The 13,959-nt window shown below is 41.5% G+C and overlaps 1 protein-coding gene across 1 annotated transcript in view; it reads left to right on the forward strand.

The window, feature by feature from the left end:
- Positions 1–13,959, forward strand: part of SEMA6A (semaphorin 6A) — a 124,781-nt gene that overhangs the window by 68,302 nt on the left and 42,520 nt on the right. The window contains exons 3-7 of the mRNA XM_054714974.1: positions 197–314; positions 4,257–4,317; positions 5,294–5,356; positions 6,075–6,176; positions 12,924–13,014. Of these exons, the coding sequence (XP_054570949.1) occupies positions 197–314; positions 4,257–4,317; positions 5,294–5,356; positions 6,075–6,176; positions 12,924–13,014 (435 nt within the window). The remainder of the gene's footprint in view (positions 1–196; positions 315–4,256; positions 4,318–5,293; positions 5,357–6,074; positions 6,177–12,923; positions 13,015–13,959) is intronic.

Genomic DNA, 13,959 nt, shown 5'->3' on the forward strand with positions numbered 1-13,959 from the left:
CATGATCATTCTTTTAAAGAGCACTCTTCCGTCATAATTTTTCCTAAAATAACAGACTCATTGAAGATGGAAAATGGTGGCATGGTCTGACTTAAATATGGTTTTGTTTTGTAGACAGCCCCCTTTCTCTCCCTGCCCTGTCAATGCTTGGCTTGATTTCCTTTTCCCTTTGTTGCCCCATCTCCTCTTTTCACAGATACAAAACAGTATCCGGTGTTTGTGGGCCACAAGCCAGGACGGAACAGCACGCAGAGGCACCGACTGGACATCCAGATGATCATGATCATGAACAGGACCCTCTACATCGCTGCCCGGTGAGTGGCCTGCTCCACAGCTCTGCTTTCCAAGCTTCCGAAGGTCCTAAGATACAAATGGACCCGCTATGCATCTTGTTAAAGATCATGACATTCCCAAACAGAGTGTTATTTTATTTAAAGGCTACTTTAGTGTGTCAAGCAATCATTCTTTTGAGACTTTCTGTGTTTGTCTGACGTAATACGGCTTTAGATAATTGCCTATTTTGGATTTTAGACTCAAGTAATCCAATGTTTTTCTTGAACATATATGCAAATATTTACTCAAGCACTGAGTAGAGTGCCTTTCTCCTTGATACTTGTTTGTTAAATTAAGTTGAATGTGTAAACATGCATTATTATATAGTGTGTGTATATTAAAACTGTTTGTATTTCTGCAGTGAATGGATAGTATATATCATTACTTTAACAGATTGGCAGTAGCACCCAAAGAGTCTTTGAGTTGGATCTAGTAAGAAAATATTCATCCACTGGGGAAATGTCATTTAAACACACTATGTCTTAAGGCTGACTGGCATGGTAAGAAAACTGCCTAAACAGGCATCACATGGATTTAGGCTTTTGTTTTAAGTTCGCTCTTGATTTACCTGGAATATTTCCCTGTCAAATGAGAGGTTGGAATAGATTATCTTAATGAAGTCTCTTGGGATTCTAACAATGTATGATCCCCTTTTGAAGGTGTGTAGCTCATTCAAAATAATTTCTAAATGAACAGCAACAAGGAACACCATGATGAAATTCCACTGTGGTCTTACTGAGTTTAGATTGATTAATAATCTCACAGAGGGAGAAGGAAATAAAGATTGTGTTTGTGGTTCTTGTCTGGCTGTGAGCACAGGTAAAGAACAGGTAAATAGCAACAGTGGTTGATTCTCTTAAAGCACGTAGATTTTCTGAAATGACAAGCTGTACGACATAAAGTAAAAACAACAACAAAACCATCGGTGACATTAAAATATCCGTTAAGTACCCCACATTTGGTGACAGGGAGAAATGCCAAAACACTTTTTTAAAAATTTCACAAAAACTATATAGTACATACTAGTTGTATGTGCCATATAAATTGCAAATATAATTTTATGTTCTTTATAAATGTTAATTCATTCGATCCTGAAAGAAAGTCTATGAGAAGGAAATATTATTATCCCCATGTCTTATGGGAGGAAACCAAAGTACAAAATTGGTAAATGATTAGGTCCAAATGACAGAGCAGGATTTGAACCAGAATGGTCTTGCTTTAAAGTCTGGGTCATTACTCCCTATACTGTACGGCCTACTGAGCAGTAGAGGTGATAATATTTGTCCTGGGAATAACCTTCTAAGAGCTATTGCCCAAGAACATCATCATTGCATGCATTCATTAAAAAACAAGGTCTTCAGTAGACATGTCTGTGGCAGAATATTAACTTCTTAAATATCATTTTTTGTTTCCTAAGACTACATTTATATCCAATTATCTAAAAGCTGGTCCAAACAAATGATTAAACATTGGGTCTGTGAGAAATAGGCTGACTCAATAACGTTCTATAGATTGTTCACTTTGCAATGGAATCTCTGGTACATGCCTGATGATTTAGCATGGCTGTGGGCTGCAGTTCCAGGGTGTACCTGAGTTAGGAGCAAAGTGCTATGCAGACTTAATCCTGACCATTATTCCAGCTGGTTAAAACCGTTTTAAACTAACCCCTTACACCAAGAAAAGGAGAAAGAAGAAATGGAAGGGGAAAAAGAAGAAACACATTCAATTTTTAAAAAGTATGAAGCAGACTTGCCTTTTGTTAGAGATAAAATTTGTGAAACCCTAGCACTGACAAGCTGCTTTCACTCTATACTCAACCACTGCCCTTCGATACACACTCTTGGAAGATTCCTAAAGGAGTTCCGTGGTGCCATGTTTAGGCTCTCTCCTCTCACTTTAATTTCACATTTTCCATCATTGCTCTGAGAGATCCAGGTTCCTAGGCAGCAAGTAACACGATTTCAAGTTAAATTCTTCCACCAGGCTCAAGCCATGGCAACACAATTCAGTGGTACTTACTGGAATGGGGAAGAGGAAGTCCTAGGATTAAGCCAGTTTATGTTCAAATAACTTAATTCAATAAGAGCTGGTATGATTCCTAGGATGTACTGGTCTCTGTTTAGGAATAACCTTTGACCCTGGACTGTTTCTGCTTGCTGGGCAATGTGATCTCTTGGATATTGAAAAAGATTGCATTGTCCAAAAGGAGATTTCATTCACAGATTGTATTTTTAAAAGGCTTCCCAATTCTTCTAGACAGTTATGTCAGCAATCGGAAGCGCCATCCAGAACCCATGGACTGACTGAGGCTTGATGGCAAGAACCTCTTTCAGTTCTGCTTCATTATTATCCATTTTGTAAATTCTTTTCTTCCCTTTAATCTCTAAACTGCTAATTAACATAAACAGGTCGTGCCAGGAGGGGGCAATCCAAGAGCTTTCTGAGGAATTGCCAATGCATATTAATCAGCCGTTAATTTACAATTCATATATTCGGCTCCTACTTAAAGTTTTGAGGAGAGGCAGAGCAAAGAAAACCTGGAGTCATCTCAAACCTGATTCCAGAGTCATAGGCAATTCCATTCCAATAATGAGCCTGACCCACAGCACCACCAATAAAGTCAAACAAGTAATAAAGGAATGCAATAAAACTGCCTGGAAATTAAAGGGCAGCGAAATTCTGGCACCCTACTGAAGTTTGAAGAACTTCCCAATTCAGCAATTTACAAAGCAGGCTCCCTGTTCTCCCCCTCACACATTCTCATTCGCACTCTCTTTCATAGCAGGCAAGGACATTTTCTAAGCCCACTGCCTTGCCCTCTTCTTTTATTTTCACACGAGAGAGCCTGTTTTTATTTTATTTTTATCTATTGTACCTTCCCTTAAAATGGTTGCAAAAAGATTTCAAAAATATTGAGAGGAAAAATGGGGGTGGGGGGGGGGATTGAAGTAAATCCTGACAGATAATTCCTTTCTTTCCCCTTTCCTTTCTCCCCCAGCCCCCCACCCTCCTCCTTTCTTTTAAGTAATGAGGGACTTGAGAGTCTGCATGGGAGCCTGGAGGTCTTGGTTTAAAGCTGTGGGTAATTTCCCAGCCTCAGGACTTCCTGCATTTTAGAAAAAGTCAATGTTATTTCAAAGGAAAATGAGCTGTTTTGCTTTCCCTCACTAACCCCCCATCTCCCCAGTTGAGTGTAGTTCTTTTCTTTTCTTTCTTCTGAATTCCAGACAAAAACACCCTTGTACTCAGCTCAGACAGAAGGGGATGGTTAAATATAGCCCCACACCTGAGCTGCCGATTCCTCTCTCCGCTTCCTAGGGGAGATTGGCAGCGAGTCACAAAGACAACCAAGTTCTCAGCGAAACAGGAAGGTGAACAGAAGCAAGAAACGGAAACTTAGGCTCAAGTACATTTTAGACCTTAATGGACCATCCTTGTGTGAAGAAGAGAGTGACTTCTGGAAATAATTTTCCCTTTATCATCTTCCATCTTGCCAATCACATCGCCAAAGCGAAGGCTGAGAGACGGAGACAAACGCTAGCGTTCATTCGCCCCCCTGATGAACAGATGCGGCATGCTGAATACCAAGTGTCTGGTACATGGGTTTGAAGACACTGAAATGTGAACCCATCTGTATTCCAGTTTGGGGCCAATTTAACTTTTGTAGGCCTTTCTCCTGAACTATACGATATGCAGAGGTTACAGTTCTGATATGAGAGAGATTGCAGGAGAGTTTTCATAATAGATGCTACCACATCCAAAGGTGCTGAAAGCTCTTCCCGCTTCCTTGCACGTGGGTGTCTTGTTGTTTTATAGCGGGATATGGATTTATCTGCCTTGGGTGAGATACATACTCATTCAGGAGAAAATGAACTGTCTTGATGCTTATGTTTGACATTGTATTCATTTTTCTTTGTTTATAGGGACCATATTTATACTGTTGATATAGACACATCACACACAGAAGAAATTTATTGTAGCAAAGTAAGTAGTTTTAAAACCATCTTTCTGAAATGAAGGACTTTAGTATAATTTGTGAAGAGGATTTGTATTTTAAATGCATGGATTGAGAGGACATGGCCAATTATAATTTAAGATAATTTTGTGAGATCTTAATTTGGGGCTAAGTTAGGGCTTTATATATGTTCAGAAACAGTTATATATGTCATATTTTATTCATCACATATGTGAACATACACATTTTGGAATCTTAGGTAATTCCTATATTCCTTCAATAAAATATTGCCATGTTTGTCCAGGAAAATATCAGTTTTCATGTGTAAAACTTTGTCCCACAAATGTTTAAATGTTATGTTTCCAGGTCTTGCAGTATTAAGTTTGATTTGACTGTTGTGGCTCAGGAATTTGATCATTATCCATTTCAGACAGACATAAAATATAGCCTGGGCTCCCCTGATATCTCCGCATGGAGGTATTTTAGTTAATAAAATCTGCCATAGACGTAGACGGCCCCTTTAGTGCATGAATTTACGTGGAGTGTAGCCTGAATTAAAGCTTTGTCCACCTAAAGTGAATGTCTCCTTTATTTTTAAGAAAATGACTTCCATATTTTAAGGAAAAAGCCTGCTTTATGAAAATTGATTTATCAACTGAAAGGAAAGGGCAACGGCATGTATTTTGTCAAAATGAGCATAATTTAGCAAGTTAATTTGGGTATTTTATGTGAAATTTCCACAGTTGTTTATTCTTCTTTTTCCTCCATCTGTATCTCAAAGAGAAGATCATTTTGTAGTTTAATGAATACATAGGAGTTCAAAATTAAATGAACATGTCCATCTTTAATCTTTTCTTGTTATGGTGAATTAACCATGGAGAAAGGGTGTAGAAAGCTTTCAATAAATATATGTTCAGTCTCTAGTCTCCCCAAGGGAACTCTTACTTCTAAAATCAAAGGCAACAATCTCTGGGCTTTTGTTGATTTCTTTCTTGGTCCCTGCAGAAACTGACATGGAAATCTAAACAGGCTGATGTAGACACATGCAGAATGAAGGGAAAACATAAGGTAGGCCACTTTCCTTTCTCCTGCAGCTGCCACTTTGGGTTACGGTTTGGACTGTTATCTCTAGCCACAGGCCGTGATGTGGAATGGATCATGCTAGGAGTCCCTTTACCACCAGTAACTGCTTTTTCCATCAACTTATTGAAGGCTTTAATTTGCAAAAATAGTTTGCTTTTAATGTGATGAAACACCAGGACATCAGCTAGGGCTGCATCACCAACTACTTAGGGGCCTGGGGATTACGGACACAAAGCCAGCTGCCCTGACTCTTCTAAGTGCACTCTCTAGTAGCCCACCTCACAGTCCAAAGCCCCCAGGGACTCTGCAGAACAGCTCCGAAAAGGCTGCTGCAGGCACACAGGGGTTGTGCCTTTGGCCACAGAACCACATAAAACCACACTTCAGCCTAGAGTCGTCCTATCTATCAAGAAACCCTACGACATCTGGCATTAAAATTAACACAATGGGAGGCTGCCAATTCCAGGCTTGCCTTCCTTTTGTGACGTAAACACAGACTCTACGCCATGTCTTTATTTACTGTTCTAAAGGCAATTGTTGTTGTCAATATCATCTTCCGGTAAACATGTGGAGGAGCTCGAACTTTTAACAGACGGGCGCCTCAGCCACCCTCCTTTTCACCTGTCTAGATCACCGTACACAGCGAAGAATGGGTTTCTGGGTTGAATGGATTGAATACAAAGGAGTCTCAATTATTTTTCAGGATGAGTGTCACAACTTCATTAAAGTTATTCTAAAGAAAAACGATGATACTTTGTTTGTCTGTGGAACTAATGCCTTCAACCCTTCCTGCAGAAACTATAAGGTAAGTGCGATTTCGTCAGTTGGAACCACATGTCCTGGAGGTATTTCATAATTCACTGGGATTGTACCTGCAGCAACCTAAGAGGGGTAATTCAACACTACCTGGGCTCCTCTATCTTGTTGGACTTAATGTGTTGTTCCACATGAGTGATCCTGAACAAGCTTCTAAGCTTCCTGTTAGTTCAGGATTGATTGACAGGTCTTTAAAGAGCCTAGCGAGCAAAGTTGGTTTCTGTAAGACCCTATTCTTTATAGTTCAGAACACCAACATACCTACCACACATACCATATGGATTTCCTCTCTCTTCCTTTCTCTTTCTCCCTCCCACCTCTCTGAGCACAGAAACACACTTATATGTATTGTGAGTCATTCCTATTTTTAAAGGTATCTCAAAAGCAGGCCATTGGAACCTGTAGACTTTCCTCTAGGTAACATTTTCAAGAACACAGGAATTTAATTCTATTTAATACTCTGCTTACTTAACCATGGCCTTACCTACCTCGGCCTTTATGCAAGGGGAAAAAAATTAATAAAGCCTTAATAAATCTAGATAGTTCTGATAGAGCTATTGCTGAAGAAGTGGGAGCTACCAGCTGCAAAGCAGAGGTGGCAATGATCTGAGGTCCTGGCCCCACAGCAGCTAGTTCTCCCTGTCCCTTCTTTCTGCTACACCAGGGGTCCTCAAACTTTTTAAACAGGGGGCCAGTTCACTGTCCCTCAGACCGTTGGAGGGCCGGACTATAGGTTAAAAAAAAACTATGAACAAATTCCTATGCACACTGCACATATCCTATTTTGAAGTAAAAAAACAAAATGGCAAAAACACACACATGTGGCCCGCGGGCCGTAGTTTGAGGACACCTATGCTAACAGTCTTTCATTCAGCATATATTGAGTTTCTCCTATGGCCAGGCCAAGTTTAAGGACAGCTAAAAGGCCTCCATCCTTAGGGAAGCCAGACTGGAAGAAGAAACCACAATTCCACAGGGTTGCTGCCATGGCAACATAAGGCAGAGTATTATGGAAGTACAACAGAAAAGTACTTAGCCTGAGATGAGGAATCTGGGAAAGCTTCCAGGTAGATGAAAGAGGTAGATGACCCCTCTCTTCAAATATCCCCCCACCCTGCTGTTCTTACGTATGGAACACAAACACCTGCCGCCTAGAAGAAACCCCTAAACTCTGTGAGTGCAGGGACCACACCTGTGATTGCCCAGAACCTGACATAGTGCCTCCAAACAGGTGCTCAATTAATTTTTGTGAGATAGTGAATGAGATAATGCCTAACCTTTGTCTTAAAGAAGTAGAAGTTAGTCAAATGAAGGGAAGGGCAATCCAGGTAGGCGGGACAGCATGAACTAAGGCATGGAGTAAACCCGGTCAGTTGAGCTTGGGAACCTTCATTTGGCCCTGGAGTGATGGATGTGAAGTGACAAGTAATAACAAAAAAGAGACTGGAGAGGTAGGTGGCCCCATGGGTGAAAGGAAGAGAACAGATTCAGGAAATACTTAAGTGACAAAAATCAATAGGACTCAATAACTGCTAACAAGCACAGGATAACGAGAGGGGAGAGTTAAGAATTACCACTAGGTGTCTCTTGGGTGAATGGATGAAGCGGGCTGCCTTGTTTAGACAAGGGATGATGGAAGAGCATTCGGGTTGAGCAGAGTAGTGAGGAGACGGGGGTTCAGTTTTGTGCATTATGAGTATGCATAGCACTGTGGATGGCAATGCCTATGAGACATGAACAAAGATATCTAACAAGAAGCTGGATGGCTAAGCCTTGATTTAGGGAGAGATGTGGGGAGTACTAAAGATTTGAGTTTAACCAGCATAAAGTGAAACCCTGAGGTATGAAAATGAGAAAAGGTATCAGAACCAGGGGGTCACCAGCCTTTGCTTTCACAGTTTTAAGAGACATTCTGCCTTAGACATTGGGGAGTCTGTTTTATTCTAATGCTCATCTTCAGTCTGACACTTGGAAATGGGCACCAGGATTAGGGTGAGGCACCAAAAAAATTCAGTAATCAAGCAAGATAAATGATATTTTTAATGCAATATTTTTAGAAACCTTAAATAGATGAAAAAAAAATACTATCATGAAGTATCAAAAAAACTTAAATAATGTCAGGATCCATGCAGTTTATAATAAACACAGCCAATCCAGTCAAACATTTACTCTAGCCAATAAGAGCACACAGCTGAAGTTTTTACTTTAATTCTACCACTTAATATTCCATTCGTCATTGTTTAGGACTCATTAAGACAAATTCTTCTAATAAATTACAACAAACTCCCAAGCTGGAGGGCTATCTTTTATGACAAAATACAGGCCGAGAGTGATCTCCCTCATTCTTCCCGCACATGTTCCATTCCCAGGATGCCTCACCTGTGGTGATCCCTTCACAGCTCACTTGTGCTAGCCTCACCTGCTGAGACATGTTCCAGGAGCACGAGCCTCTGAAAAACCAGACAAGATGTTCTTCCTGTGCAGTCCCCATCTATATGCCTAGCATGGCGAATGGTCATGAGAACATTTGGCATTTCTCAGAGAAGTGTTCTTTTATTTATTTACTAGAGGCCCGGTACACAAAATTCATGCACGGGGTGTGGAGGGGGGGGGGGGTCCCCCCAGCCTGGCCTGTGCCCTCTCACAGTGCGGGAGCCCCGCAATCGATCACCAAAGAGGTAGGCTGGAGTCGCGGGACCCGGGACCCGCCTCCATGCCGCACGGAGCAACAGGACCCGCCTCCGTGCAGAGAATGCAGCATCAAGCCCCCGCCCACCTGCACACACCCGCTTCGCACGCAGCCTCCTGGTGATCGCTCATTACAGCATGAGAGCTTCACATATGAGGGTGTCACAACCACATAGGCTTTTATTAATAGGATTTATCTATCTATTTATTTATTTATTTATTTATTTTTAATCCCCACCTGGGGATATTTTTCCACTGAGTTTTAGAGAGAGTGGAAGAGAGAGGGAAAAACAGAGAAATATCGATGTGAGAGAAACACAGTGATTGGTTGCCTCCTGCAGGAGCCCCAACAGGGCCCGGGCCAGGGAGGAGCCTGCAACCGAGGTACAGCCTTGATCAGAATCGAACCCGGGACTTTTTGGCCCGCAGGGTGAGGCTCTATCCACTGAGCCAAACCGACTAGGGCAGAAAAGTGTTCTTTTAGATTCAGGGCACAGCAGAACTCAGTTGATGAAACAGGACATATTGTATTTGGCTTCAGAGAGAATGGACAGCCTCTTAAGCACTTTTTATCAACAGATCAGAGCCAAAGATTTAAAGCAGAAACACTGACCAGTCTTCCACTGAAAATCCCAAATCCCATAGTTGATCCAGAGGCATCAAGTTGATTAGACAAACTTGAGGCAGGAGGGTGACAAAGTTTGCTCTCTGCTTTTGTTCCATGCCTTTACTTATGTAAAGAAGGCTGAATGTGTTAGAAAGATTATGGCCCCAAATAAGATTATCTGGGGAAGAATTCTGAAGGCTACCCACTATAAATCTAAAAAACTTCACTCCATACCTTTTCCCTCCTGTGCTCTAAACCTCTTGAACTTTTGCAAACGTCAGGCTGGTTCTTAGCATATTTATCTGTACCCTACGGTGATTTAATTTCCCAGGGGCTGCTGTCAAGTCTGAGAGTTGATGACTAATGCAAAGATTAGTTCTTGCTTCATGAAAAGAGGATTTCACTGTGGCATTGTTTTGTCTCTGCACCTTCCATACTCACAAACCAATCTATTAATTCTTCACTGCTTCCTGCCTTTGAATAGCTGTGCTATGGCCACTGTTTTAGAAGTAGGTACATTTAAAAAATATGCATTGTAAATTGTAAATCCCAATGCCAGGATTACACAGTGCACTGCTTGGGAGAAGGGCATTTCTGTTGCATCACTGTGTACTAAGCATCACTTTTTTGTTGCTGTTAATCTTCACCCAAGGACATTTTTCTCTATTGATTCTTTTTAGAGAGAGTGGAAGGGAGGAAGGGACGAAGAGAAAGGAAGGTGGGGGAGAGAGTGAGAGAGATATTACACTCTAACCACTTAGCAACACTGGCCAGGGCCTAAGCATCTCTTTTGAATACTTGCCAGACCCATAGATGGCAAAGTCGGTCACAGTTCATCAGGAAGGTCTAGTTGGAATAAAATATCAGAAAGACTTTCATAAAAGATGTGCTGGGGGGGCGGGGAGGGGAAGAGTGCATTTGCTTTAAAGGGTGTCTGACTTAAACTTCTTTCTCCTAAAAATATATGGTTTTAACACAATTGCTTTGTGATTCTCAACTATAGTTTAAACAAATAGGATGGCTTCAATAGTGGCTATCTCAAAATGGTTACAGATAGAAAAGGCCTGTCGTATTCCAGAAATGGTTTCTGGAGGTTCAGGACAAAAGACACCACTGACTGGACAACACTAATGGCTGCGTAGGAGAACCTCACTCTTTCCTCTGGGCAGTGACTCCAAGCACCTTGATTTAATGATGAATGCTTTTCCATGGATCCTTCCTCAGCAGCAATGCTGTCTTAGGTCTATCTTCTTTCAGTTTTCATATCTGTAGTCAAACCATGCAACTGCCAGATGATAAAACAAGTACCCTAAAACTAAAGAAGACTGAATCACAGAGGGGCATAAAAACATTAATGATGTTACCTGGCTGGAGTGGCTCAGTGGTTGAGCTGTGACCTCTAAACCAGGAGGCTGTTGATTCCGGTCAGGGCACATGCCCAAGTCGTGGGCTTGATCCCCAGTATGGGGCATGCAGGAGGCAGGCGATCAATGATTCTCATCATTGATGTAACTATCTCCCTCTCCCTTCCTCTCTGAAATTATATATATATATATATATATATATATATATATATATATATATATATATATATAAAATAAAACATTAAGGATGTGGAGGAGATTATTTTATGGGCTCTGTGGTTCTGAGATTTAAACGCTAGGAAGATCCCATGGTATAAGGAAGAAGACCATGAGGTAGAGGCGGAAACTACTGAACATACTGGTCAAGGTAGGCCAGCCTCTGACTACTGTTAGTGGCTGACCGATAGCACTTCATTTCCTGCTACCCTCACAGTCGAGCACTGGTCTGTAACAGAGATTTTGTTCTACGAGGTTATTCAGGAAGCCAAGCTCCATCGTGTGCTCATACCTCTGCCATCTCTTAGGGCAGTGATGGCGAACCTATGACACGCGTGTCAGCACTGACACGCGTAGCCATTTCTGATGACACGCGGCCGCTGAGGCGGCCGCATGCCGAGGATGAAACATTTGCTGCTCCTGGGGATGAAACATTTGTGAAATAATGTTTTTTCCTCAAAGTGACACACTACCCGAGTTATGCTCAGTTTTTTGGCGAAGTTTGACACACCAAGCTCAAAAGGTTGCCCATCACTGTCTTAGGGTATTGGAATTGTCCACTGGATCCTCTGTGTCTAGGGGGAGAATGTGAAGGAGAATAAGAGCAGAGGACCCTGGAAGTTTTTTAGGTGCCAGAGCTAGAGGTGATGCATAGTCTTACACTCACATTCCACTCAGTCATGTGATCACACCTAACCACAAGGGAGGATGGTAAATGTAGTTTAGTGAGATACTGAGGAAAGATAAATGGTATTTGGTGAATAGCTAGTAAGGCTTTGCCACACCTGTAAATGCCTATAGGATCAGGCAGGTAACGTAGGAGTGAAGCATGTAGGCTGTTGATACATTCTGTGGGTGAAGGGGCCTTGGTACTGGATACCACATGCTTTGAAGGAAATGGCGGGTGTCCATTATTCAACAAGTAGCTTGTTGCTGCCACTTGGGTAAGAAGGGCCTAAATTGACTTTCCCACTTGTTCAAAAGCAAGAATTTCAGGTTTTCATGTGAAAATTCCATTTTAATATAGGGATCAGTTTTCCTTCCTTCCTTCCTTCCTTCCTTCCTTTTCCTTCCTTCCTTCCTTCCTTCCTTCCTTCGTTCTTTTTTTTTTTTACATACTAAGATAGCCAAATAAAATTCACTGGCAAGCCAGTGATAACCGCTAGCATACAGTAACAAGGCCTGGGTTGGGCACTAGGGGACTGAAGTCAAATAGCAGCCCCATCCCTCACTGCCTTTGACAGTGTGGGCACCTCAGTTTCTGAGCCTCTACATGATCTGAGGCTGGGACATGTTTCTAAAGTAGGTGCAAAAGGCCACCTGAGCTCTGCTTACATCCAGGTTTTAGCACCTTTGCTGATGCCACACTAGTCTACCAGGTAACCCAAGGAAGAACTTGGTGTCTTCTCCTGGGATTTAAACCACAGTGGCAGATTCCTCGGGCAAAAAAACAACAAAAAAACTTAGGTCTTCCTCTGTAGAGGTCATGACTCCACAGATAATTGGGGGGGTATGGGTTAAAAGAGGGAAGCAAATATGTTTTCCTGGTGATTGTCTTGGAAATTCCTTCTCCAAGGAGAAGACACTCATTTCTAGAGCATTTTAGAAGAATATGGGAATCTCAAGCAGACATGACTGAATTTCAGACTCTTTTAGCTATAGAACCTTGATCAAGTAAGAGACTTAATCTCTCCTAACCTCAGTTTCCTCAGTTGAAACCAATAAACTTACCTAAGAGGGTACCTGAGGATTCCTCGCACCATGAATATGAATTATTTAGCACATTAAGTGCTTTGTAAATATTAGTTGCTATTACTACTGTTAGTTGTTGTTCCTAATGAAGTCCTATTATTTCATTTAGATGGATACTTTGGAACCTTTTGGGGATGAACTTAGTGGAATGGCCAGATGCCCCTATGATGCCAAACATGCCAACATCGCATTGTTTGCAGGTAAATGCTCTGATTTCTTCTCAACGCATTTGCTTTCATGTGCTCTGCTGGCTGCTGCAAACCTGGTCTGGGTGTTTGCAGAGTTACATCATACTTTACTTCTCTGGTAAATACTATAATTAACAATGCCTTTTCCATTTGGAATTAGTATGGAAGTTGTACTTTGCCTTCTTTGCTATATTTACCCATGCTTTTGTGCCTTCAGAAAAGGCTAATAGTTTTGCACTGAACATGGCATATTGGTTAGGGCCTGTTTGGGCTCCAATAATAGAAAACCACACCTCAAACCACTGATATAGGTTTATTATTTAGGGTAAGAGCTGGTTTGATCCAACAATTTATTAATATCATCCAGGACAAAGGTCCTTTTCATTTTTCTGCTCATTTTCATTTCCTTCTAAGAGAGACTGGCTGCCCTCACAGTCATAGATGCCTGCCAACCCCAATTAGGAAGTTTTTGGAAGCTCTTTCAGAGCAGTGAGGCTACATACCCCCCAGTTTCCAGCAAACACCTTCTCAGATATCACTGACCTAATTAGGGTACATGCCTATCTATGGTGCAAAGGTTGTAGTAGCCGAGGGGATGATGCTGGTTAGAATGGGTTGACCCATACTCCCCATCCTTACACCTTCCTTCCATTACAAAAGATAGAAAGCAGCAGGAAATAAGCCATCATTTTCAGATTGAGATTTTTGTGGATGAGTGTATGTGCTTTAATTAGAAATTTGTTTAGGAATTCAGTGCCAGCTGTGTGTGTGGAGGTGGGTGTAGGGAGAAGAGTTGGCATAATAGTGATTGTTATAGCAAGCAATGAAGCAGTTAGTTATAATTTCCATTATAAAAGATAAAAACTGGCACATCCTAGCTAGATGAGGAGCTTTAGGCCTTTGATTGTGAAATAAAATTAGCTCCTTGAACCTCACTCATCCTCAGTGTCATCCATT

This window comes from Eptesicus fuscus, chromosome 4, assembly GCF_027574615.1.
Source record: "Eptesicus fuscus isolate TK198812 chromosome 4, DD_ASM_mEF_20220401, whole genome shotgun sequence".
Lineage (NCBI taxonomy): Eukaryota > Metazoa > Chordata > Mammalia > Chiroptera > Vespertilionidae > Eptesicus > Eptesicus fuscus.